At 42.4% G+C, this 27,232-nt stretch overlaps 1 protein-coding gene across 2 annotated transcripts in view; it reads right to left on the reverse strand.

Annotated features, from left to right (window-relative positions):
- PPP4R2 (protein phosphatase 4 regulatory subunit 2) overlaps positions 1-16,138 on the reverse strand; it is a 43,924-nt gene extending 27,786 nt beyond the window's left edge. The window contains exons 1-2 of one of the 2 annotated variants that reach the window (XM_075073355.1): positions 15,960-16,138; positions 15,212-15,293 (exon numbers count right to left, since the gene is read on the reverse strand). In XM_075073355.1, coding sequence (XP_074929456.1) covers positions 15,212-15,213 — 2 coding nt within the window. In that variant the 5' untranslated portion in view covers positions 15,214-15,293; positions 15,960-16,138. Of the gene's footprint in view, positions 1-15,211; positions 15,294-15,473; positions 15,621-15,959 lie in introns of those variants that run through there. The other variant, XM_075073356.1, reaches the window with a different exon arrangement.
- Between the last annotated feature and the right edge of the window lie 11,094 nt (positions 16,139-27,232).

Raw genomic sequence — 27,232 nt, forward strand, 5'->3', positions numbered from 1 at the left:
AACTCCTCTTTTCGCTTCACCACCCATGTAGTTGGAGGCCTTACACTTGTCGAAGTGGGAAAAGCATCTCTCCCCCTCTTCCTCCCTTTCTCCCCCATCTGTCATGGGAGCCCTTCTCCCTTCCCCCAGCTCCCTGACTACTGGGAAAGGGGGAAGCTTCTTTCATCTCTTCTCATTTAGTATCAAGCCATTTCCTACCAGCGAACGCATTTTGCAGGCACCAGGTAAGTTTTACAATTATCTCACTAGCTTTTGGATTATCCTTCCTGGAATGAAAAGATTTCACATTTTTGACCAGGAAAACCTAAATAAACTATTTAATAAAAAACAAAAAAAGGTCAAAAAGCCTCCCACACTGTGTTTAAACAAAGAACTTTGCACAAAATGAAGCATCCAAATGGGTTCTAAAAAGGCAGCATAACAACTAGAAATGCAGAAAATCCTAGAATGCAAAGGATTTCAGAAGGTTACCCTAATGCTGAGTCTCTGGCAGACAGCAGACCAGAGATAGTTGTGCCAAAATATACACATACAACTCTACCCCAATATAACACAACATGATATAACACAAATTTGGATATAATGTGATAAAGCAGCACTCCAGGGGAGCAGGGATGTGCACTCCGGTGGATCAAAGCAAGTTCGATATAATGCAGTTTCACTTATAACGCGGTAAGAGTTTTTGGCTCCTGAGGACAGCATTATTGGGGTAGAAGTGTACATAAATAAAATAATGGACATTCTAACTGCAGCTGTCCTCAACAAAAAAACACACCTGCCCATTGGCATGTTCCTGAAGATAACTATCCAAGACATAGTTAAACACCCTACAGTCCTATGTACTCAAAAATAAAAGAAAAAGAAAGAAAGAAAGAAAGAGAGAAAGGCAGCACATTGGAAAACCTGGTAACAAAACTGTAGCATCTGACACTACTGTAAGGTTTGGTCTTGAGGTGCAGCAGCATGTTTTAACTGTATTACAGCACTTGTCTTAACAGAACTGCAGCAAAGAATATAGTTAAAGCAGATTTCAGATCTGCCCACACTATGAGATTAACACTTTGTTCTAACCATGTAAGAGACTACTGCATAGTAAACAGAACACTAACACCATTTTCACAGAGTAGATGGGACATTTAACAGAATAAAACTGCAAACTTCAGTAATATATGTAGAATAGGAAGTCAGAATGATGTCTAAAGGAGTCTGAACGGGGCAGGGAGAGAAGAATTACGGTTTAGATCAGAGCAAATAATCTGAAGTGAAGGTACTGCAATTATCTCAATCTTTCTGAAATTGTGTCACAGATTAAAAGTCCAGTTTAAAAAAAAAAAACAAAAAAAACCACACCACATTATCCTGGGGAGATGTTGAACTTTGGGAGAACTAGCCATGATCTTGTAGCATTAGAGTCTCAGGAATCCTGGTGGATGGCAGTCTTTAGATATTGCTGAATTTAACGAGTTCATTACCAAGTTACTTGATTTAAATGTTAAGAGGACTTCATCTCTTCTGAAAAAAAGTCATAATACCAGGAAAAGCAAAACAAAAAGGGAAACAATGGACACCTACTACTGTATTTTGTGAACTTGAGACCATAGAACAAAACAAAATTTTGTTTCAGATATAGGAAAGGAGGATTTTTATATTTTTCCCCTAACATTAGCCCAGTGAAAAGTAAAAACTAAAAATTTTTAAATACAGCTTTACTGAGGAAGTACAATCAAGCATAGCATTTCCAGCTAACCTAAAGATAAAGAAGCTGCATTTTCTGTGAGAGGTTCATAAAAAAAATGAAAATTCAAAACCAGAGGAAAAGCTGAAAACTAAGTCAGAGAGGTGAAGGCTTCATTCAGTATACTCTGTGATGCAAGGCGAGAGAGAGCGAGAGAACTCATTACATTAATACCTTTCCCCAAAGTTACTATTATTGCTGACTTTGAAGCAAACTGAACGCTGAGCATTTTATCTTCCATTTTCTTTTATTTCTGTGTGTGGGTTTGCTCANATAGCCCAGTGAAAAGTAAAAACTAAAAATTTTTAAATACAGCTTTACTGAGGAAGTACAATCAAGCATAGCATTTCCAGCTAACCTAAAGATAAAGAAGCTGCATTTTCTGTGAGAGGTTCATAAAAAAAATGAAAATTCAAAACCAGAGGAAAAGCTGAAAACTAAGTCAGAGAGGTGAAGGCTTCATTCAGTATACTCTGTGATGCAAGGCGAGAGAGAGCGAGAGAACTCATTACATTAATACCTTTCCCCAAAGTTACTATTATTGCTGACTTTGAAGCAAACTGAACGCTGAGCATTTTATCTTCCATTTTCTTTTATTTCTGTGTGTGGGTTTGCTCATTGCACACTATGGCCTTTTAATGCAATAACACGGCAAAATAATCTAGTAAAGTTTTTAGCTCTTCCTTTCACTGTCATTCTCCTACCCCTTTGTATAGTACCCATAGTGGAGAAAGATGCACTTCTGAACACAGTACTTCCCAAAGGTACTGGCGATAGCAGCATGAAATAGTCAATTTCACTCTCCTAGTGTTAGCAAATGTTGGGAAAGCACAGCTGAAACAGATTTATCACTAGGATTATCTAAAAATTCAGGGTGAAGCAAAGAAATAACACAATCCTGCATACTTGCACCCAATTTAAACACCAGCTTTAGGAGCCATATTTTGCAGTATTCTTCCCTGGCCCTGATGCAAACAGTATCCAAATAGATAATTACCATTTACTATTTTTGGAAATGCCTTAATGTCCACATTTTTCTTAAATTGGGTTGTTGGGTTTTTGGAAAAAGGTAAGGATCACTGTGCACACAATCAGAAGTGTTCAGTGATGGGGAGGAAGTGGAATATATTGTTTCTATTGCCTCTGAAAATATCTAGGATGAAATCCTACTGCCATTATAGTCAATGGCAAAACTCCCATTATTTCAGTGGAGCCAGAATTTCACCCCTGATACTTATGTCATCCCTATGCTGCATTAAAGCTAGTCAATGAGCTAAGGAACCAGAAGAGAAAACTACTATCTGGAAGCTAGTATGTTGCTGTACTGGTAAAGATAGATCATCATAGAATCATAGATTATTAGGGTTGGAAGGGACCTCAGGAGATCATCTAGTCCAATGCCCTGCTCAAAGCAAGACCACTCCCCAAATGGCCCCCTCAAGGATTGAACTCACAACCCTAGGTTCAAACCACTGAGCTATCCCTTCCCCCTCACTAACTAAGATACTTCGTTAGTAATTTAGGGTGAGAAGCGAAAATGTCATTATCAGTCTATAATAGATCTTATATTATTTTTAAACCTAGATTCAAATATTTTAAATTTCTCAACTTTAAGAATTATTTAGTCTCCCTAATTTCTCCTGCACACTTGCTATTTTGATATACCAAAGCATTTCAATGCTTCTGGTTTGGAGACAGTGAAAATAGCGGTATCAGTGCACTGAGGATTAACATGGGAAATTCCCAACAATGGTAATAGGATTTACCTATGAAGATCCCCTGTACATCAATGAAAATGGCATTCTTAAATACTTTCAGCATGCAAACAAACCCTTGAATTCTACAGGCTTAACAATAAAAGTTGTGAGCTAATGATAGCTGTAGGAGCATAAAGAAATCTATAGCACTGAATTTAACACTCGTGATTATCTATTTATTGGGGTGTTCTACGTGAGTCATAAAAAAGTATTTCTTACTGTTTTAGCTAACAGGAGCTGAGACACACAAGGTAAAAGTCTTAGTGAAGGTAGTCTGTAGTTTTAACACAAGTTAGAAGGACAAAATGTGGCCTATGGGCTGTCTAGGGTTTACCTGGACCTGCTAGTGGTGTGTAGTATTAACATAAGTTGAGTCTTCACTATGATTTCACCTCATGTTAACACATTTTTTTTTCCTCTAGTGAAGACAAAGTCTTAAAAGGAAAAACATGGAATTTCTCAATTCAGAAGACGTTCTTTTGGTTTGCTGAGTACTTGTGTAAATAAAGTTTTTGCTTTCTTTTTGGATGTATGACACGTTAGATCCAGACCTAAGTAATTAAGAATACCCTCCGGTTGCACCTACACTGGCAAAACTGGTGATCATCAGTGCTGCTCCACTGGTCGTGAACTACAGGTTCCATGTTTGCCAGGAAACGCAAGGTCTAGTTGTTAAGGAAGCTGACAACTGATAACGGTATTAAGAAAATGCCTTTGAATATCAAAGGATGAAACTGAGCAACAAATGCTGCTGAGGTCTTCCCAGTGCTAACGAGGTCTGGAATTGCTATTTTCAATAGCCATTATCATTTTTTTTTTTTTTTAAGTTTTGTTTGTTTAAAAGGAAGGACAGTAATATTGCATTGGCAAATTCCCTATCAAAACGAAGAATGGAACAAAATAATAATAAAGGCAGCTCAACTTTTCCTTATGTAGGACAGTCTTATAATATGGATCCAGATATCTTCCAATCACACAAGCCGAAAATTGTTTCACGTTACTGCAGTTCTGTAATCATGCGGGAACCAGTCCTGTCTGTGTTCTGTGCACATCCAAAATTCTTACAGAATTCAGAAGTGCCTTGCTTTTGTGACCATACTACCCGATATTTTCAGCTGTTGTAAGCAAAGCGGGTTGACATTTAGTAATTGGGTGGGAAGCCTCTCAGAAAAAGTTAGGTGCTGTAGGAAGTGTTGCTTACTCACTAGGTAATGAGAAACCTTCCTGTTACAATAGTAAACCAGTGCAGCATAGAATGCACTTTGCTCCTAGAGTCTAGAATGGGGTCCGTTGCTTCTCTACACAGCCCATTAAAGACAATGAAAAGACTCTCATTCACTTAAACAGGCTTTGAACAGAACTGATTATACACAGGGTCCTGATCTCACAGCGGAGGGGTGGGGGAGGTGGGGGGCATGTGAACTTGTTGCAAATGGTAGGAAGGGTGCTGAGGGAGGGATTTGTCAGAATTGATCAGGTATCTACTGGCTTTAGAACTCTGAGCTGAGACTAGGACGACACGCAGTGACTGGTAACATAGGGTGGTACTGGAGACATGGCTATAGAAGGTCTGAATGTGGAAGGAGATAATCTGTGGGGAGTTTCCCTGATCACTATGAAAATTCTACTCATTGTGGACATTGAGCTGTACACCCATGTGGGTTTACCAATGAGAAAAACTGAGGGATGAGGGAGCTGGGTATGGCAATGCATATAGTCACGTAGAGGAGTGTGATCAAAATGAAAAATGTCTCTGAGATTCAGTACCGAATACACTATGGCACCAATGGCACTGCCACACCAGGCCCACACTCAGAGCCCACAGTGATTACATAGGGGCCCACAAATATGTTTGGTGCCAGGGCCCACAAAAGATTAATCCAACCCTGTAGGTAGCGTCTACACTGAAGTGCTTACAGCAGCTGTGCCCTTGTAACATTTCAAGTTTAGATAAGTCCAGAGTATAAGAAAAGAACCAATGAAGATGCTGAGGAGAAAAAGAAACCTAATTAGTGGAGGGAGGTAACAGAAATGATGAAATAAGGTTAATGAATGAATAGAAGGGGAAACTGAATGGGCCCAGGTCAGGGTGTGATTAAATTAGCTGGTGTATAGAGTGACTCAAAGGTAAGGTGGTGGGGGTTGTCTGTGTGAGGCTATGGGTATATCTACACTTGCAGAGTTTTTGCACTCTTCTTTCACTGGTTCCCTATCACCAGTGGAACTTAAAGTGCTGTTTGCTTACTCACTTAATTCCACAGGTGTCAGAGAGTGTTTACACTAGCAGCACTTCCATTGTGGATGACAGCAGTGCTGCAGGGCAGCTATCCCACAGTGCAGCTCTCTCGATAGGTTTTGTAGGACCAGGGGGCGGGGGGGCACAAGGCATTCTGGGTCTCTGCTCAATGCCCCGTGCTGCCCTGCTTCATGTCCCAGCAGCCCCATTACTTCCTTGATTCTTTCATGGCATTTTTTAAAACCCTGCTGTTTGGCTGCTTTCCCTGCCATATCTACAAGCAAAGGGAACAGGAGTTTCAAAAACTTCCCAGGGCTTACAGGGGAAGGGGTGGATGTGTTTACTTGGCATCAGAGCAGCAGAGATGCTGGCCAGAGTGATCACTTCTGGCACTGTGGGATATCCTTCAGAGGCCAAAAGGTGTTTATGCTGGTCTTGTGAAGGCACATTCTACAACAGCGGTAAGAGCTATATGCCTCTCGTGAAGGTGGTTTTCTTTTTGCGGTGAAACATCTGAGTTTCACCGCAAAAAGTCATTAACAAGTGTAGACGCTCCCAGGGTTTTAGCGCAAAAAAGGGACTTTTCCCTCTTTAAATAGTAAGTGTTGAATAGCCTATGTCTAAACTGCAGACCTGGCAGCTGTACCACTGCAGCTGCGCAGGTGTAAGGTCTCCCGCACAGTTGCTCTATGCCAGCAAACTATCCCCAACAAGCAATGGTAACTATGTTGGTGGGACAGCATCTCCTGTTAGCATAGCACTGTCCCCATAGGCACTTTTGTCGGTGAAACTTCTGTTGGTCAAGGGTTTGTTTTATCCGCACCCCTGACTGACAAACATTTTACCAACGAAAGTGCTAGTGTAGACAAAGCCTGAGAGAGGAACAGCTTGATGTTTATAAGAACAGCAGCAATGGTGTGAAGTGAGCTTATAAGTCCTGGTATACACATAATAGAAAGTACATACAGTGGCATCAGAGAGAGAGTTATATGTGACAGCATATGCTCGCACACATATTGATGTTACTGTTATTGTGTACATTATTGCCTAGGCTGGAAAGTTTTCATGACATTTTAACAAGGCTGATACACAATACATTCAATGTGGAATGTTAGCATTACTATGCGGATCTTGGATTCTGCATTTCTTTACTCAAAATGTTAATTCTGCATTAATATATCTTTGACATTTAATTTCTGTGGGGCAGATTCAGAAGCACTTAGGACCCAAATTCCACCATGTGAGCTACCGGATGTCCCTTTCCCTTCACTTCCAAAAATCACAACACAAAAAAAAATTCACAGTAGTTCACATTTTTGGGAAACACCAGTACAATTTGTGTACACTGCAATGATGCCTCTGAAGGGTACAGCACTGAAATTGCACCATTCCTACACAGATAATCCTTGAAGCATAAGCACTGCATCAATAACTTCATAGCTACCAGGTAGCCAATTTACCACCTGGGAAGAGAGAAATGGGAGAGTTCCTTCAGTCAAACTTCCTGTGCTCTGTAGGCCACGGCATACTTTGGGGTACTAATCCCAGAACCTCACAAACTGAATTGAGTGGAGGATGACTAAAGTGATACAATTTTTTTTTTTTTTTTTTTAACAAGGGCTCCAGAGGTGATCCTGGCAATTACAGGCCTGTAAGCCTGACTTCAGTACCAGGCAAACTGGTTGAAACTATAATAAAGAACAACATTGTCAGAGATATAGATGAACATAATTTGTTGAGGAAATGTCAACATGGTTTTAGTAAACGAAAATCATGCCTCACCAATATACTAGAGCTCTCTGAGGGGGATCAACAAGCATGCGGACCAAGGGGATCCAGTGGATAGAGTGTACTTAGATTTCCCGATAGCCTCTGACAAGGTCCCTCACCAAAAGCTCTTACGCAAAGTAAGATGCCACGGGATGAGAGGGAAGGTGTTCTCATGGATTGGTAGCTGGTTAAAAGATAGGAAACAAAGGGTAGGTATAAATGGTCAGTTTTCAGAATGGAGAGAGGTAAATAGTGGTGTCCCCCCGGAGTCTATTCTGGGACCGGTCTTATTTAACATATTCATAAATGATCAGGAAAAAGGGGTAAACAGTGAGGTGGCAAAATTTGCAGACGATACAAAATTACTAAAGATAGTTAAGACACAGGCAGACTGCGAAGAGCTACAAAAGGATCTCTCAAAACTTGGTGACAAGGGAACAAAATGGCAGATGAAATTTAATGTTGATAAATGTAAAGTAATGCACATTGGAAAGCATAATCTCAACTATACATATAAAATGATGGGGTCTAAATTAGCTGTTACCACTCAAGAAAGATCTTGGGGTCATTGTAGATAGTTCTCTGAAAACATCCACTCAATGTGCAGCAGCAGTCAAAAAAAACAAACAAACAAAAAACCAGAATGCTGGGAATAATTAAGAAAGGGATAGATAATAGGACAGAAAATATCATGTTGCCTCTATATAAATCCATGATACACCCACATCTTGAATACTGTCTGCAGATGTGGTAGGCCCATCTCAAAAAAAGATATATTGGAATTGGAAAAGGTTGAGAAAAGGGCAACAAAAGTTATTGGGGTATGGAATGTCTTGTGTATGAGGAGAGACTGATAAGACTGGGACTTTTCAACTTGGAAAAGAGATGGCTAAGGGAAGATATGATTGAGGTCTACAAAATTATGACTGGTGTAAAGAAAGTAGATAAGGAAGTGCTGTTTACTACTTCTCATAACATAAGAACTAGGAGTCACCAAATGAAATTAATAGGCAGCAGGTTTAAAACAAATAAAAGGAAGTATTTCTTTACACACTGCACAGTCAACCCATGGAACTCTTTGCCAGAGGATGATGTGAAGGCCAAGCCCGTAACAGGGTTCAAAGAAGAACTAGGTCTATCTTCCGTAAATCTATCTATCAGTGGCTATTAGCCAAGATGGGCAGGAATAGTGTCCCCAGCCTCTGTTTGCCAGAAGCTGAGAATGAGCGACAAGAGATGGATCACTTGATTACCTGTTCTGTTCATTTCTTATGGGGCACCTGGCACTGGCCACTGTTGGAAGACAGGATACTGGGCTAGATGGACCTTTGGTTTGACCCAGTAGGACCATTCTTACTGGATGGTCAAACATTCAAAAATGAGCCCATTTTGGTATGGGATCAAGGATGTATGATCCCTGAAGAAAATCAAGACAGATTGACCACTTTAACTTCATTTTTAAAGTGGACACATTAAACTGTCAAATGCCCCGCAATTATTTGAAAGTGTTATATTACACTTGGCACAGAATTTTTAGAAGTAGTTAATCAGAAACTTGATTAAGCAAAAACAGGCACTTTTCACTGAGAACTACCTATGTCCTCTAGCTGAAGTTTAAAAGTTTGCATTTTTAGTCAGCTGAAGTTAAAAAAAAAAATCAAGATAATAGAAAAAATAATCTCTCTCCAGTAACTCAAAAAGTTGAATAAATTTGCCTCTTGTTTTTTCTACCAAAAGAAGCCCAACTTTATTCTGAGACTAAACTTCTAACTTTTAGTATAAAAGGAGCTTTTCAAAAAGCTACAAGTAAAAGTCAGATAAATGTGATCTTATCTATACTTACTACCGAAAGCTCTACACTAGCGTACCCATGTATAAAGCAAAGCAAATTTGAAACTAAAATAAAAACAAGAACATTGTTCATAAAAATAAGGTTTAAATTAAAGCGGGGGAACCTTTGAAGTTAGAGCATATGTTCCACAAAAATTTACATAGACTGAAACACAAGAAAGGAACTTCACATATAAAACGCCATAATATTTAGCTGAAATGCCAGAATGAAAATTCAAGAAACTTCTGTCCATATTTAGAGTTATTTTCATCATTAGACCAGTTTTACAACTGGCAACCCCTTTTTAGCTCTGGTTCAATTGAAAAAAACAGAACTGATCGGAGTTCACAAAGGAAGTTTTAAAAGAGTTCAATTAATAACTAAACACCTTCCACCAGCAAGAGTAAACAACGAGATATTAAAATGGACCAAAATACTAATAAGGTTAAAAATGTGCCCCTCTCTGTATTGCCTTAGGAAGAATACAGTGCACAGAAGATATGCCGGACATTTAGAGACCACTACATGCTAAACTCACTCCAAGGTATTTTTCAAATGCAGGTCAACTGAGAAACTGAAAGGTTGACTCTTGGTAGCTTCCTATGTATTCAGTTAGACAGAAGTTGGGAAAACTTAGAAGACAATAGCATCTAGAAGGGAAAACCTGACTACAAAAAAAAGAAACTACTATACAATCCACAGCCTAAAGTTAAAAACCCAAACCAGATAAACACAGAGTAATGTACTAAGAGGCACTTAGTGTAAGCACTAGTGCAGGTCTGCACAAACATGTGGCCCACAGGGGAGAGGGGGAATGAGTAGGCAAGCCTCGGGTGAGGGAGGGGGGCTGAGGAGGCAAGCGAGCGGGCAGTGGCGGGGGGGCAGGTGAGTGCGCCTGAGGAAGTGAGCAGGCAGGTAGAGGCTAGGTTGGGGGGCAGGTGAGCCGGTGGCTGGCCCCCAGCTCATCTCCACTCCGCCTCCACCCCGAATGCTATGCCCTGCTTCTCCCTGTCCCCCCGATTCCCACAGGAAGCCTGGGAGGGCAGAAAAGCAGTGCAGCAGCTTCCCGCTCAGGCCCAGGGAGGCGGAGACAGAGTGGAGGTGAGCTGGGGCCGGGAGACGCGAGGAGGGCCGCCCGCGCTGCAGCAGGTAACACTGGGGCGCGTGTGGAGGGGGAGTGCCACAGGTTGAAAGCCGCTCTCCACCCCGGCTCACCTCCCCTCTGCCTCCCTCGGCCTGAATGCTGAAGCGCCGGCTGTATAGGCTTATGATCTCCAAGCCCCTCTCGCCCGCTTTCCCTACTCTTCACTTGCATTAGTTCAAGATTTTTCGTCGGGGATCAGGAACGGTGGCCGCGGCTCTGTGATGCTGCAGCTTGAACCTCCGGTGCCTCCAGGCGCGTGCGTGGCAGAGGCGCAGCCTGGCTCCAGCAATCAGCGCAGCTATAGCACCGCCAGCCACCGCCAAGGCCAACAGGTAAGGGGGCGGGAGGGTTGAGATAGGGCGGCTAGTCGGAGTTGGAAGTCAGCGATGAGTGATAGCGGGGTCGGGCAGAATTGCTGGCCTCAATCATGCATAGAAATAGCAGAATCCTTTTGTTGCTATGGTGGATAAGAGACCCTTATACATGGCTGGATAAGTGTGTACTCAGGAGGGCGGGCCAATGTGGTAGTATCATCCCAGAAAACAGAGCCCAGACCGCAAGCCAAGCCGGTCCCAGACCACGGAAGGAGGAGATCGAAAGAAGGGGATAGGTGAAGGAAGGGTACTGAGGAGGCAACCGGGGCATAGGTGGGGCAGGTGGCTGTGTGAGGAGGAACGCTCATGAATCAGTGTAGCGCCTGTTCGGCCCACCCCTCTCCAAGGGTTGCAGCTGTCTGGAGGTCTTGCTTCCACACCTTCCTCAGTCACACCTCATTGATTCAACAGGGTAATTGATTACAAAGTGGGGGGAAGATCTATTCTACTTCTAGCAAAAAGACATTTTCTTTTACCTTAATATCTACTATCTTAGCCCTGCTATAACATATTTCAAGGTTCAATACTCTGTTTCAGCAGGGTGGCACTGGGGAAAAGGGTTTGTTCTGCAGGCAGGCGGCCGGGGGGGGGGGCGTGAAGTTGGTGTTCAGGGGTGGGCTCAGCAGGGATAGGGGTTTCGGTCTCAGCTCTTTTCTTTGGGTAATATGCCCTCGCCGCTTACGATGGTGCAGGTCTGCACTAGCGCAACCCCACAATTCCTGATCACAGGTCATGAATCATAGCTGTTCCCAGGCACAGAAAACACCTAAAACTATTTTACAATTAATCACTCCTGCCCTCAGCCCAGATTTCTCCAGGTTTTGGTAGGATCTTAAGGACGTAGAAAAAATAGGTAACTAATAAAACATCTGCATTATATCTTTTACAATAGGAAAAGCTATAGTTAAGACTGCAAACTTAAAGGTTACCTGAATTGGGAGTGGAGAGGGGAGGCCTAAGGCAGAAGGGAGGGAAAAGATAATCTATGCTTTTTGGGGTGTATAAAGACATCCCGAAACTTTTTTAAAATCTGCTTGTTTTTTCTACCTTAGAATTACCAGGAATGTCCAATCTTTTTTCCCTGTTTTTACTACATTTCCTCAAAGGACTCAAAGAAATGGATTTGAAGCTCTTCTGCCATTAATTGAAGGGGCAGATAACTGAATCCTTAACTCAGAGACCCTTCTTTCAACTGTTAGGCATTTGAATTAAGTGGCAATACTAAACCTCCTCCTCTCTCTCACACACACCTAGTTTTAAGTAGTCTTCAACAAAAAATGCTCAATCTATCAGATTTTACTTCCACGATACTGGAAATGTCAAATACTAGCTCTCCAGTCACCTAGAGAGACTTCCTGAAAAATAGTGTTTTTCTACAATACATTAGGGTTTGTGCAGCTCCACAAGTGATATAAAGAAAAACAGTCCAGTTGTAATTACTGACTGATGTAGTTTAAGGCCTACAGAGTGGCAGAAAACAATTGTGCAACTTCACAGCTCTCCATGTAGGGTTTTTAGGCAGCAGAGTTGTTTTCTGCTGAAAACTGTTAGCTGAAAGCTGTTTCACATGCACATTACAAGTAAGATGGTACTAGGAAACAAACTTGCAACCACCAGTTCTCAGATAGCCTGGGTTGGGCATAATTGTTGTTCAGTATCTCTCTCAAATTGTAAGAAACCAACATTATTTTGCATAGCTCCATAGCGCTTGGTTAAAAATTCAGGCTACAATCTTTCAAACACTTAAGTATATACTTAACTTTGCTCACAGTAATAGCCCCATAGACTCCAGTAAATAAAGTTATACTTGAGCCGGTGCAGAATCAGGCTTTTTCTACAAGGTGCTGCAGACCAAGTTTAGCATTTGCACAATTATACCAAGCCTTCATGATGTACCTATAAGATTTTTAATTACTAGCACAATCCTACACACACCAAGTAATTTTACTCAGGTGAATATGTCCCACTGAGTCAGATGGAACAACTCGCATAAATTAGTGTTTGCAGGATTAATACGTAGGCTATTAAATGTGCAATATATAGCACATCCATGCTCCTTTGAGAACCTCAAGACCATTTTTTCTAGACATATTTCATTTTAAATTTTCAAAGTCATACTAATTAAAATGTAGTAACTGTTTACCTACCAGAAAGTATAGTTGCCACAGAAGGAAAAATCCTATTCTTTAAACCTTATTTTATAAAGTTATATATAAAGTTTGGAAAGAAACATTAGGAAAACCCCAACGCCTCTACCTGAAAACCAGAGGCATAACAACAAACAGACAAGAAAGCAAGCAAAATAGCCTCATGTTATATTATCTCATTTACCTCCTTCGCCACTAACACAAATCCTTTTTGGTCCCTAGCGCATGTGTCAGCAGGAATATGTACAACTCCACATAGCACTGGAAAAAGAAATGTTGCCAAAGTGCAGAATCTCCAACAGAGTACCCTCCCTAAAAAGAAGGCCTTAATTATTTAAATAATTGTGTTCCTGATACTGAGGTTTAGCAACCCTTAGAACTAGTTTTATTTTGACAAACATTGTCTCTGAATATTTGAATATGCAATTGGTAAATAAATTTAGCAAAATATTAGACAAAAATAATGTAGATCTTGAAGTCTAATGGGAACAAAATTAAATGTATGGTGAAGCCTGCGTGCATATATTGTCCTGTTTGTGTACAAAGGAGAAGATTGGAGACTTGCTGAACTGTTACTAACAAATGTGAAACTATTAACAAACAGCCTAGCGCAACTGAAATATTTGAGTATTTAGAAAAAAATAGAGAGGGATAACAAAAGAGAAAGAAACTACTGAGAGTATACAAATGATGGCCCTGTACAAAGCGTGAAAAATATTTGTGCTCAAACACAGAGCCCATTGCAGGATCAAGGCCTTTGTTTGTGTAACTGACTACAAAGTTAATATATTTCCCAAACAGAAAGCAAGCAAAAGTTAACAGTACAAAGATAGTTACATTGTATCACCTGGTCCTAAATTCCCTATCACAAGTGATTTCTTAAATATTTCCCCTGAAATCAATTTTAAAAATATTTTGTAGTTTCCAAATCAGAAAGCAGATAGGCAAGAAAACAAAAGCCTCTAAGAAAAGTTCAGACAAATGTACGCAATTAGCATATCTAAAAAGTAATTTTACACTTTATAAAAATAAAATTTCTTCTAAAATAAGACAGCATAAAGACTCATTAAGCAAAAATATCTGTATTACAGCTGTGCCTTTTTCTGCTAAGTTGAAGCCTTTGACTCAAAGAGCAAAGTACATTTTAGAACTTCAGTGTTCCCTTCAAGGCCACAAATTCAAGCAGGAATAGCACACTACATTAAAAACAGATCTCTTGCAACTTAGACACTGTAAATTAGAACAAAGACTGTGAATCAGTGGTTCCTAATAAAACAGCTGTATAGGCATATATTCCTTTCTGAAGCCTGTACTAGGCCTCAAAAACAAGGAGGCAGCCTGGGAGCCAGAAAGTGAGCAACTCATGAGCAATGCACCCAGGGAAGCCTTTCTTCTTCCTGCCAAATAGTGAGACAACAAGGAAGTCACCCAATGCAGCACCAGAGATTATCCCTGACAAGGAGATATTCCAGCTCCTTTACAACTACAATGCCCCTTCCAAGAAAAAAACCAAATGGATCCCACCCCAGTTAATGTTGATCTATGAAAGAAAGTCTGGGGAAAGTGAAATGGGAGTAGTTGTGTGCAGACTGCATTTTATTAGGTTCTCATTTCCCAGAGAAACAAGTTAGCTCCCATATGCCTCTTGTGCACAGAGCTCCTAAATTATTTCTCCTCTCCCCCCTGTCCACATAAAAAGCAGCAACGGAATATAAGTGAGCCTGTAAGTATGCTACACATAGGCTGCAAAAATTAATCTAAATTATGTCATCCACTTCTGCGAACCATGCTATCAGATATCACATTCAAAAGAGATCGCAACACACATTAAACTTTTCCTCTTTCAGGCTATGAAAACTGATATGAGTATTCTATAAAATACAGAAAAAGCAACAGGCTCATTGTATTTAATAGGATCAATGAAACCTGACAGATGACTCTGAAGGAGACATCTGAGAAGGAGAAACTTCTCAATCACAGCAGATTAATGTGTAACAACTCTAAGTGTGAAAGGAAATAAAGTGAACAAAACTCAAGAGGTCTTCAGCCATCAAGAACTGCAACTAGAAGGAAGGAGACTATATTTAGCTCACCAAATCAATCTACATGCAAACAAACTTGGGCATTATTCAATCTATCTCTGGGCCCAAAATTGAGAGCTCTTATAAGCCTCAACTGGGGAAGAGGAGGGGGGAGTGGGGAACAGATCAGACTTACATTGTCTCCCCAGTCTTGGCAACATGACAAAGAAACTGATCCAGTACTGGACACACTTCCTTCTTCCCCCTCTTCTCAAAATCTGCAGGTAAGAAGGAGTGGAGAAGGAGAAAATCCCAATCAACATTAATGGACTTGGTCTGTAAATGCAGCTCCCACAAGCAGCTTTCCCAGGTCCCAGAGTGCTGGAAAGCAGAGCCCACCCACCCCCCTCCTTCCGCCCCACGCGAGCCGCAGCCTTAGGGCCCTGCGAGCCTCTTACTGCTTCTGAGGAGGGAACCGTCTGCATCTGAATGGCAGTAAGTCACTCCAAGTTGATTTGCAACTTCTCTGGAGCGGCTACAGCCACGAGAGAGGGGCTGAGGGACTCCGGCTGCGTCCAGGGAGGCAGGACGAGGCTCGCACGAGCGGGGCTGGGGAGAGAAAGGGCAGGGATGAGGGGGGGGGCGGCCGCACACGGGGACCGGCTCTGGCAGGGCAAGGGGGGGACATGGAGAGAACAGGAGGGCCCTACCCCCCAGTACCCGCCTGAAGCCCAGACTCCTGAGGAGGGAAATGCTTTCGCCCCGCATGCCGCCGCAGAGCGCTCGCCTCCCGAGTGCGGCTGGAAGATGGGACTTTCCTTCCACTCCTGCCCAAGGGGCCAGCAACCCTCAGCGCAAGTACCTGCACCCGCTGGCCGACGCCTCCGTGAGCGAGAGCAAGCTCCTTCCCGCTGGATCCTCCACCCCATCGCGGCCCGCCACACCTTAATCACCTCCTCAGCCGCTCGTACGTCCATGGTCCGCGCTCCCCCTCCTGCCCGCTCTCCTGGATCGCCCCCCTCGCCCGTCCGCACAGACAGGCACCCGGCAGCGGCACAAACCACCCGCGAGGCGGGTTAGCACCGCTCCACCATGGCGCCCGGCCGTCACCTTGCGCGCCCCCGACGGCGCGCCCCGCCCCGGGCGGGGCGCGCGGGGGGGGCCCGCTGCTGCCGCCTTCTTGAAAGACAGACCTGGCGGGAGAGCAGGAGGTGTGGTGGTGGGGTGGGCGGCTGTGGCCGGCAGGTACACTCCTGCCATGCTTAGTAAGCGGGGGGGTTCCCCCTGGTTCCCGCCTTCCACACGTAGACTTGGGGGTTTCTCAGCCACCCACCAACCACAATCAGACTGGGGGCTTCCCAATCTCCCCCCCACCCACCACACTCAGATTGGGGGGCTTCCCATCCTCCCCCCACCCACCACACTCTGACTGGGGGGCTTCCCAACCTCCCCCCCGGCTGCCACGCTCTGACTGGGGGGCTTCCCCTGACTCTCACCTTCCACACTTAGACCTGGGAGCTTCTCAGCCCACCCCACCCACACACACCTTCCACATTCTGCCTGGGGGGGCTTCACAACCCCCTCCCCCCCACACCTTCTACACTCTGGGGGGCTTCACAACCCCCCCTCCCCACACACACACCTTCTACACTCTGACTGGGGGGCTTCACAACCCCCCTCCCCCCACACACACACCCCTTCCACACTCGGGGGGGCTTCCCAGCCCCCCCTCCCACACACACTCACACCTTCCAGACTCTGGGAGGCTTCCCAGCCCTCCCTCCCACACATACACACACACCTTCCACACTCTGACTGGGAGCTTCCCAACACCCCCACACACACACACCCCTTCCACACTCTGACTGGGGGGCTTCCCAGCCCCCCTCCCACACATACACACACACACCTTTCACACTCTAACTAGGGGACTTCCCATCCCCGCCTCCCACACACATACACACACCTTCCACACTCTAACTGGGGGGCTTCCCAACCCCCCCTCTCACACACACACACCTTTCACACTCTAGGGGGCTTCCCAAGTCATCCACCCCCACCTGCCATGCTCAGATCAGGGAGATTCCCAACCTGCCCCCCTCCCATCTGCCACACTCAGATTGGGGGGCTTCCTAACCCCCCACCACCACCTTCCACACTCAGATTGAGGGGCTACCCAACCCCCCATCACCCTCCCCCACACACACTTCTTCCAAACTCAGCTGCACTCCAACTGGAGCGGTAAATACATACCTTTTCTCTTTTGCTTGTGCCATTTAATTGTCCCTTATCTCTCTTTGCTAATTGCCTATTATAATATTATTTACCTTTGCAAAATATTTTTGCAATGTTTTGTATATGAAAGATGCCATGTAAAATAAAGATGCTTTGTACAATAATGCCATTGTGTACCATGGTATGAATTAATATTTTCTATAGCTTTCAGGTATGTGTGCAACTGACTGTCCGTCTTAAAACTAAATAATTATTTCTTATATAAAAATCTAATAGAATTAAGACGTGTTTGTAGTAGGATGACTGCCCAGCCAAACATGAAGGGATATTCCTTAGTTGAGATCTAACATCTTGAATCCCATATTCAGTCATTAAAGGGCATACTTCCAGCAGTAATCATGAGAAAAACATATACAACTATACAGATGTATGATTTTCCACAGTATGTAGCTTTGCACCATAAATGAAATTTAGGATGCTACCCCTAAATTATATATATGCACACATACATTGACCCATATTTTAACAGCTGTAGGTAGTCATTCACATTTGATCTGACTTAGCTTTCGAAAATTTATGTTCAAGAGTTTATAAATAAGAAATGTTAATCAAACAGTTTTTGAACAAAACTACATACACAAATATTTTTAAAAATTACAGAAACTCAGAATTTCAATGCTTTCCATTATTTGTAATGAAAAAGTTTCAGATCCTTTCAGTCTGAAACTCTGATTTGGCAAACAGTGATGTGCTTAATTTGGAGCACGGGTGGTTCCCATCATGTATTAAAGTCAATGGGACTACTCACATGCCTAAAATTAAGCACAGGTAGTAATTTGCAAAATCAGGATATTTGATTGAACATCATCAAATGGGTCCTCTGCTGGGAAGTTTAAGTGAAATGACAGCCTCTGCTGAGGGAGAAAACAGACCCATGCACTGAATACAGATACTGAAGAAGTGTGATGGACTTCTAAAACAGTTTTAGAAATGTATTTTCAATATATATATTCTTATAATGGTCCATACATTTCCTTATACAAAACCCCACAGAGGACGAACACCACAACTCTGCAAGCATGGTGGTAAAATCCATGCAATCTTCCCAGTTCCTCCCTGGGGTGTAAACTGGTTATGAACAAGCCCCTAAAATTGAAGCAGAGAGGCCTGGGATTCATGGGAATCTGAGCCTCCAGATCTGCAGATTTTAACCAGCCAGCCAGCTGCACACACAGAAACTTGTCTACTGTGAACACTTCTGTAGAACTGAGGCACCCATGGTGATTATTCCTAGAAGGAAATGGAAATGCACATAAAAATGAAGTTGTAAATAACGTAGCCAAATATTGCAGTCAACGTTATTCTAGGCATATGTGAGCTGGCACATCTGCTGTAATTTACTATTAGGTAAAATCCTGACTAGACCTGGATCATCTCCCATGCATTACTCCAGATCTGCATATGCAGGGATGTGTGCATATAGATTTCCCTCTTCTCATACAAAAAGGGGCAAGGAGGAATCAGCAGCCTCTGTGGCACCATCCTTCCTCCTCCCACCACCAACTTTTCCTGCAAATCCAGAGTATGCATAGCATGAGATGGAGATTTGACAGCCCATGAGGAAGAGTGGGAGGGCCAGAGCATGGCTGGTGATGACATACATTGTCCACTCTCCAGTCCCAGCAAGATTTCTTGGAAAAGATAATACAGCCTCAGGCTGTATTATCTTTTCTGTATAGTCCAGTCCAGGGTCCTTAGTAGAACAACTCCAATAGAGCTGCATTGCAAGGAAAGTTGGGGTGGTGGCATAGGAGATTACGCAGGTTTATGTACAGTCTTTTCTCTGGATAAGGGCAAAACCAGTAATCCTGACAACAATACGAGGTGCTCTGGCTGGGGATTACTGTCCCCTGAGCTCCCCGTGTGAGTTTTGGCATGGGATGGGGATGATCCAGTTCCTAGAATCTAACAATGTCCTCAGGCATGTTAAATTCCTGATACAAAGCAGAAAACCACAACTCTTATTTTAGAACTTCATGGGTTGTAGAACTGATAACCTTGTAGATCTTTTGGACCTCAGAGTACGATTTAATAGTACGAATAATGCTACTTAGCGCTTCATATTTACAACACGCTGTACAAACCAGCTATTCTGTGGTACAATGTAAACAATATACTTAGTTTAAACACACTGTATAAAAAGAATTCTAAATGTTTTGTAAACTCTCTAAAAGATTTTTAAACCTATAGCAGTATCTCAGATTTAACACTTTAACACCCTGGCTGAATCGGGATACCTGGTAATAACCCAAAAGCAGTAGTTGAACTGTAAAGATTTTACGAAAGAAAGTTATTTTTCATCCCATCAGTCAATCCTCAATTTAAAAAAGAAAAAGAGCTTTGCTCCCTGAACTCAATTTCAAGAGAAAAACAGCATTAATGAGAATAATAGTCATTAGGATTTACATACTGCAGCATTTTTCATTTTCAGTGTATTTTCCACACATTAAGTAATTCTAGCATCCTTTAAGTATCATTAGCTCCATTATACACATAAGCAAACTGAGGATAAGAAGCTGTGATTTGCTCAAGCCATTGAGGGAATCAATGTCTCAACTGGAATTAGAATTCTGGAGTTCCTGGCTCCCAGTCCTGTGCTATGCCCATACTACTCCCTCAGGAGATCTACAGTGGAAAGTTGAGTGGCAGTGAACGGAGGAAGGAATGCTCCCACTGGGAAAATCATTACTTGTTTTGTTCCTGCTAAGTTGGCCACCCCATATTGTTAAAAATTTTCATGACTGGTGATTTTGCTCTTGTAGCATTTGTTGCCATCTGCCACTAGTTTTGTGCATACAGGACCATTAAGGTGGAGCAGGGATCTGCGCTATGGCAAACTGTCCATCAAGCTGCAGTTAGTTCAAGTGACGCATTGCCACACTTGTGAGGAAATCATTACATTGAAAATCTTTACAAATTAAAGCTCTGCTTATTTGCTTTTATCTTAGGGCAATATTCTGCTCTCTAGTTCATTGATATTTTCAACCAGTAATATCACTGGGTGCTTCACCTGTCATAGACTCATAGACTCATAGGTCAGAAGGGACCAATATCATCATCTAGTCTGACCTCCTGCACAAGGCAGGCCACAGAACCCTACCCATCAACTTTTATAACATCCCTAACCCATGACTGAGTTATTGAAGTCCTCAAAATTGTGGTTTGAAGACCTCAAGCTGCAGAGAATCCACCAGCAAGCGACCCATGCCCCACGCTGCTTTGTGCAGGAGGTCAGACTAGATGATCATACTTGTCCCTTCTGACCTTAAAGTCTATGAGGCTAAATCAGGCAAAACTTCAAATGTTGATTACAAACACTAGTATCTGAGACTTGGCATCAGTAGAAGAAAGCATTAATCATACTGACAATTGAAAAAAGGAATATTACTAGATTTGGACTGTTTCTTTCAGAGCTGTAAGACCGATAATGGAACCTATGCCCTGAAGATGTTACATTATCATTGGTTAACACGTTTATTATGTTGTGGGAAATCTGTTGGCTCTTACATAGCTCCCTACTGGAGCTTACATGGTTTTGGTCTTGTACAGCCTAATCGGCCCCCATATCCTTGCACACTTATGTCACACCACAGTGTGTCTGCAGCTCAGCATTCTGGTGATGTTTTCCTCTTTTAGGAAATGTTTTCCTTTCATTTTGTCATTTTCCTCATGGACGTGCTGTACTATCAGTTTGGATTTCACATATTGTAAAATTAGTGTGGAACAACATTGTATGAGCTGCTGTGAAACTTAATAGCAATTGTGTGCATAAGAGGTTTGCCCCAGTCTCCATATTGCTGTTTGAAGAAAACAGTGAAAGATTCTGTTTGTATATCTGATGACTGCACAGAGGAGCAGAAAAGGAATCAATGATTAACCCTTCCCTTTCTGTATATTTTCACTTTAATATGTTCATAAATCACGGTTGGGGGGGGGAGAAATCTTTATGTCCTGTGTGTGATCCCCAGAACCTAATTAAGCACTGAGCCCTAATTAATAACTTAATGGAGGCATTAAGTCTAACCAATTTACATTGGTTAACGAAGAACCTAATATTCAGGGCCTGGTTCTCTACTGCTTTCCCCCTTGTGCAATGCTTTACCCTGGGCAAAGTGAGTGTAAAACTCTACCCAATCAAAATGGTCAAGTTGACATCCACTTTGTAAGCAGCAGCATTCAACGCAATGTTGTTTTGTTGAAAAATGCCAGTTAGTCAAAAATGAAATTTATAATGAAAAAGGTTAAAGCCTAAGTCTGACCTTAACCAGTTAAGCACATGCTAGAGAACAATTGCTTTGTCTTGGCCCGAGTTTTGAAAGTGTTAGTTAGATCAAGCTGGATAACGTGATCTAACATCACACTTTTAAATACAAATCTAGACACGGTCTAAAGCCCCAGTGCTGGAACTATTCATGTAATAAAGGTAGGTACAGTGCATAAGAGTTTGCAGGATCAGGGTTTAAGGCTTCGCCTATAGGGGAAAGATTTTTCAATATAACCTCAGGTGTGAATTTAAATAGATATAGTTACAACCCTCCCAAATGGACATTCTTATTCCAGTATGAAAGTGATTCTGTGATTTAGCTTGGGAAGCAAAAAAGGCCACTTTTATAGCAGAATAAGAGTGTGCACATGACAGGTTATACTAGTATAACTATACATGTATAGCTGGTAGAATTTACCTTATTGCTGAAAATGTGTAATGTTGAAAATGTTACTTTCAGAGCTACAATAACATTTTCATGTTTAATAATATTTAATAAAAATATTAAATGGAGACATATTTAAATAAAATCCCAGCTGGAGTATATAAAGCAGATAATAGGCCCTGCCATTGAGTTGTTGTGTGACCTTGGACAAATGAGTTAGCCCATTTGGACATCAGCTTCCTTATCTGTAAAATGGGTATGATATTTTCCCTTCTTTGTGAAGTGCTTTTAAATCCTTGGAGTAGAGATGTCTTACCTGGCTATGCTTTGTGTGAACTCCTCTAGTGTTGCTTTTTGAGTATTTACTGTGTGTTAAGCACACTGCACTTTCTTTTCTATTTTGGCAGGTATTTTTTTTTTGTTAGTCACACAATATTACACCAATGAGACTTTCTTTCATGTCAAATTCTTTTCTAACCCAGGTGTTTTTTTTCCAGCAAAGCAACTTAGTCTAACGGTAATTACCACGATTGAGAATTCTTACCCTTCTATTTTCATATGCCACATGTTGCTGATTTCTTCAACATATGTGAACCTGGGTGTAAGATCAAGGATTCTGAATGGTTGTTTATGGACAACTTATGTTTCAGTTTAAGCGTAAAGCTGATTCAATATATTTTTAAAGTAAAGAAAATCAAAAAAACTTGACAAAACCATTTCATTTTCACTTACTCATTAAATGTAACTTTGTTTTTGTGATTTTTTAATATTCGAATTTTAATACAAAAAGGAAAACAAACCAAGACTGGAGCTGATTTTACTCTCCTTGGAAACCCAAAACTAGTGTGAGAATATTGAGTGCCCAGAGAATGAAGGATCAGGCCCTATATGTGATAATATTAATCCATCTCTGCACCCAAGCAGGGCCGGCGCTACCATTTAGGCAGCCTAGGCAATTGCTTAGGGTGCCAGGATTATTAAGGGGGCGGCATTTTGCCAGGAGGGCGGCAGGCGGCTCCAGTTGACCTGCCGCAGGCATGCCTGCGGTGGGTCCGTTGGTCCGCAGCTCCGGTGGAGCTGCCGCAGTCATGCCTGCGAACGGTCGGCTGCTCCCGCAGCTCCGGTGGACCTCCCGCAGGCATGCCTGCGGCAACTCCACCGGAGCCACAGACCAACGGACCCTCCACAGGAATGCCTGCGGCAGCTCCACCAGAGCTGAGGGATCAGTGCAGGGGGCGGCAAAATGGCCGTGCGCCTAGGGCGCGACAAACCCTGGCGCCGGTCCTGCACAAAAGGAGTGGGATTACTCTTTTGTAACTCCAGAGCAGACTTTGGCCTGATAGGAATTCATTATGCCCGTATGCCAGAGGGCAGAATTGGGCTCTAATTTCCCCGAGTGAGGCAATGCACAATTAAGACCACATATTTGAGCCTTATTGTGCTGAGATATTGCAGTTTTTTTTATTTGTACAAGCTCACTCACTCCCAGGTTTCCCGTGCTCATTAATACTAAGGCACTTTAGAGTGAGCTAACAGAAGAGTGACAGCATTATGGCCAGAGCATGCTCTACATGGGAGAGAAAAAGACAGAAACTCAGTGCAATGAGCTTCTCTGGAATCATCCTGTCAGGGCTGGTCTACACTGCGGGGTGCGGGAGGTGGGATCGATCTAAGATATGCAACTTCAGCTACGCTATTCACTATTCGCGTAGCTGTAGTCGAAGTATCTTAGTTTGACTTACCTGACCATCCTCATGGTGGCGAGTGGACTGCCGCGGCTGCCCCGTCGACGCTGCTTACTCCTCCTGCCGATGTGGAGTACAGGCGTCAATTCGTGGATCGATTTATCGCATCTAGCAAAGATGTGATAAATTGATCCCCGATAGATCGATTACTACCCGCCGGATTGGGGGTTAGTATAGCTGTACCCTAAGGTTTGTCCTGCCTGGGGTGGAAGGTGTGTAGTTCTCCCCCAGCAACAGTAGAAAGTCTGCTTCTTGAGTCCAAGCATTGAAAGACTTTGTAAAGGTTCCATGGAATTATACACTGGAGAACTCCCAAGGCATAGCTTGATCATCAATAGACCTAACTGATTAAAATGATGTAAGGAATGTGCCCAAAAGTTACCTTTGCTTTCAGTAATCAAGCTCAGATTAGGTATCTAGTGATCTTTGACCTGACCTGACCTAGAATAATTTAATTCATTAGAGTGTGACAGCACTGTGTGTGGCACTTCAGTTCAATCTGAACTAAAATTGATTAGTACACTGAAAGAATCTGTAACTAATTGATGTAATATCAATTAAGCCAGGAATATATACCACAGAGATAGGCAAACTAGTTCATAGCAAAATAAGAAAGGCCATACTGGGTCAGACCAGTGGTCCATCTAGCCCAGTATCCTGTTTTCCAAAAGTGGCCAAATACCAGGTGCTTCAGAGGGAGTGAACAGAACAGGTAATTATCAAGTGATCCATTCCCTGCTTCTGGCAAACAGGTTAGGGACACTTCAGAGCAAGGTTTTGCATCCCTGCCATCCTGGCTAATAGCCATTGATGGACCTATCCTCCATGAACTTATCATCTAGTTATTTTTTTAACCATGTTATAGTCTTGGCCTTCATAACATCCTCTGGCAAAGAGTTCCACAGATTGACTGTGCATTGTATGAAGAAATCCTTCCTTTTGTTTGTTTTAAACTTGCTGCCTATTAATTTCATTTAGTGACCCCTTGTGTTATGAGGAGTAAATAACACTTTACTTTCCCCACACCAGTCATGATTTTATAGACTTCTATCATATCCCCCCTTAGCTGTCTTTTTTCCAGATTGAAAAGTTCCAGTCTTATTAATCTCTTCTCACACGGAAGCCGTTCCATACCCCTAATCATTTTTGTTGCCCTTTTCTGTACCTTTTCCAATTCCAATGTATCTTTTTTGAGATGCAGTGACCAGATCTGCACTCAGTATTCAAGATATGAGAACCTTTCCTCTTATCCCATGACAGCTTCCTGTGCTTAAGAACCTTTTGGGGGCAACCTTGTCAAAGGTCTTCTGAAAATCTAAGTACTGGCTCACCCTTGTCCACATGCTTGTTGACCCCCTCAAAGAATTCTAGTAGATTGATGAGGCATGATTTCCCATTACAAAAACCATGTTGACTCTTCCCCAGCAAATTGTGTTAATCTATGAGTCTGATAATTCTGTTCTTTACTATAGTTTCAACCAATTTGCCCAGTACTGAAGTTAGGCTTACTGGCCTGTAATTTCCATGATCGCCACTGGAGCCTTTTTAAAAAAATGGTGTCACATTAGCTATACTCCAGTCATCTGGTACAGAAACAGAATTAAATGATAGGTTATCCCAACTTCAAATACCACCCAAATCTTTCAGTGATGTTTGAGAAATAACTATACTTCACATTATGTAGTGTTTTTTATCTGAGGATCTCAGAGCACTTTGTGTACATTAATCTTCATAACATTCCTGTAAAATAAGTAAGTATCATTCCCATTTTACAAATGAGAAAACTGAAGCACCAAGAAATCAAGTAATTTGCCCAAGGACATGCAGAAGTCAATGGCAGAAATTCAGGGTAAATACCTCCTACCTACTCCAAGATAAGTTTTGGCCCCTACCTTTGAAGGACTGGTTCAAAATCCATAATGGGATTTCAACAGGGCTGTAATCTGCTATAGTCTCATCTTGGATTCATAAAGGTCAGAGTAGCCCAATGCATTGTGGGGTACTGTTCACCTGGAGAAGCCTTGAAGACTATGAGGTTTTAAGATAATAGCCATTCTCAGCTGAAAAGAGAGACTACTAGACCTGCTGAGGCTGCTGATGGTCATCCATACAGAAACATTTTTACATTAGTCCCTCATTAGAATTGAGGTTCCACATTCTCTAATGCACATTATACTAGCAGTCAATAGCAAAGCACATGCCAGAGGAACTGTCTCTCTCCACACAGCCAGATGCCACAAGCCTTCCTTCCCTCTATGCCCAAGCCTAGCAAACAGAAAACCTCCTATAGGGAGCTATCATGAACCAGGCTGCCATTCAAGTGAAAACCTAGACTTGTACCATTCCCACTTGAAGACTTTAATGTGTGCAGAAATAGGGGTCCAGGTTAGCATGCCTGAGTTCCACTCAGAGGATTTATTAAGGGTGCAGAAAAATGATCCCTAGGCTTGGAGATATGTAGCTGGAGAAGGCACCTGTTTTGCCACAGATCCTAAGATCCACTCCAGCAGGGGATCAGTCTACTTTGTTTTGCTACCTGCTTTCCCTGTTCCCGACCCCATTTGGAAGTTATGTTCTATAGCCTGCAGCTGGCTATTTACATGACACAAAGGAGGATTTATGAACAGCTTTATAAAAGCAAAATGATGCAGTCATTTGCCTGGTGGCACGATCCATAGTAAAAGGGACCTTGCTTAAGATACTGTGACATTGATTCCATGAAATATAGAAACCATACCTTAACATTCCTGAGCGTTGTCTGGGTCCCTGTCATCACACTGTGGGACAGAGGCAGCACAGCTAGTGGTTAGAGCAGTGGATTAGGAGACATTGACTCTGTTGTCAGTTCTGTCACTAGGGCCTGATCTACACACAGATTTTGTACCAGTGTAACAATTTCAGTTAGGGATGTAATGATTTTTTTTACCTATATAGTTACTGGTACAACCTCAAGTGTAGATGCAAGTATGCTAGTACAAGGATGCTTAAACCAGATAACTTATCCCCTCTCTCTTATGGGAATAAGCCCATTTCTACGGCTACAGCTGTCTACACTAAGGGGCTCATACCACTTTAATTGTGCTGGTATATAGTGATAACATACAGTGAGGGATAGCTCAGGGGTTTGAGCATTGGCCTCCTAAATCCAGGGTTGTGAGCTCAATCCTTGAGGGGGCCATTTAGGGATCTGGGGCAAAAATCTGTCAGGGACAGTACTTGTTCCTGCCAGTGAAGGCAGGGGACTAGACTCAATGACCTTTCAAGGTCCCTTCCAGCTCTCTATCTCCATATAATAATTTGTCTGTGTAAACAAGCCTATGGGTGTAATTCAGTGTGACCTTGAGTAAGTCACTTAACATAAAATAAGGATACCACCATCTCTGATATCCACTAGATCCTTGGCTGAAAGACATTATGAATTATTATTGTACAACACAGGTTTTTCCTATAAACTTATGAAAAATGCCTTTTCTGTTCATTCAATGCCAATTTATCATTGCATTAAATGACTAACAGGACTATCTGAAA

This window comes from Chelonoidis abingdonii, chromosome 17 (genome assembly GCF_003597395.2).
Source record: "Chelonoidis abingdonii isolate Lonesome George chromosome 17, CheloAbing_2.0, whole genome shotgun sequence".
Lineage (NCBI taxonomy): Eukaryota > Metazoa > Chordata > Testudines > Testudinidae > Chelonoidis > Chelonoidis abingdonii.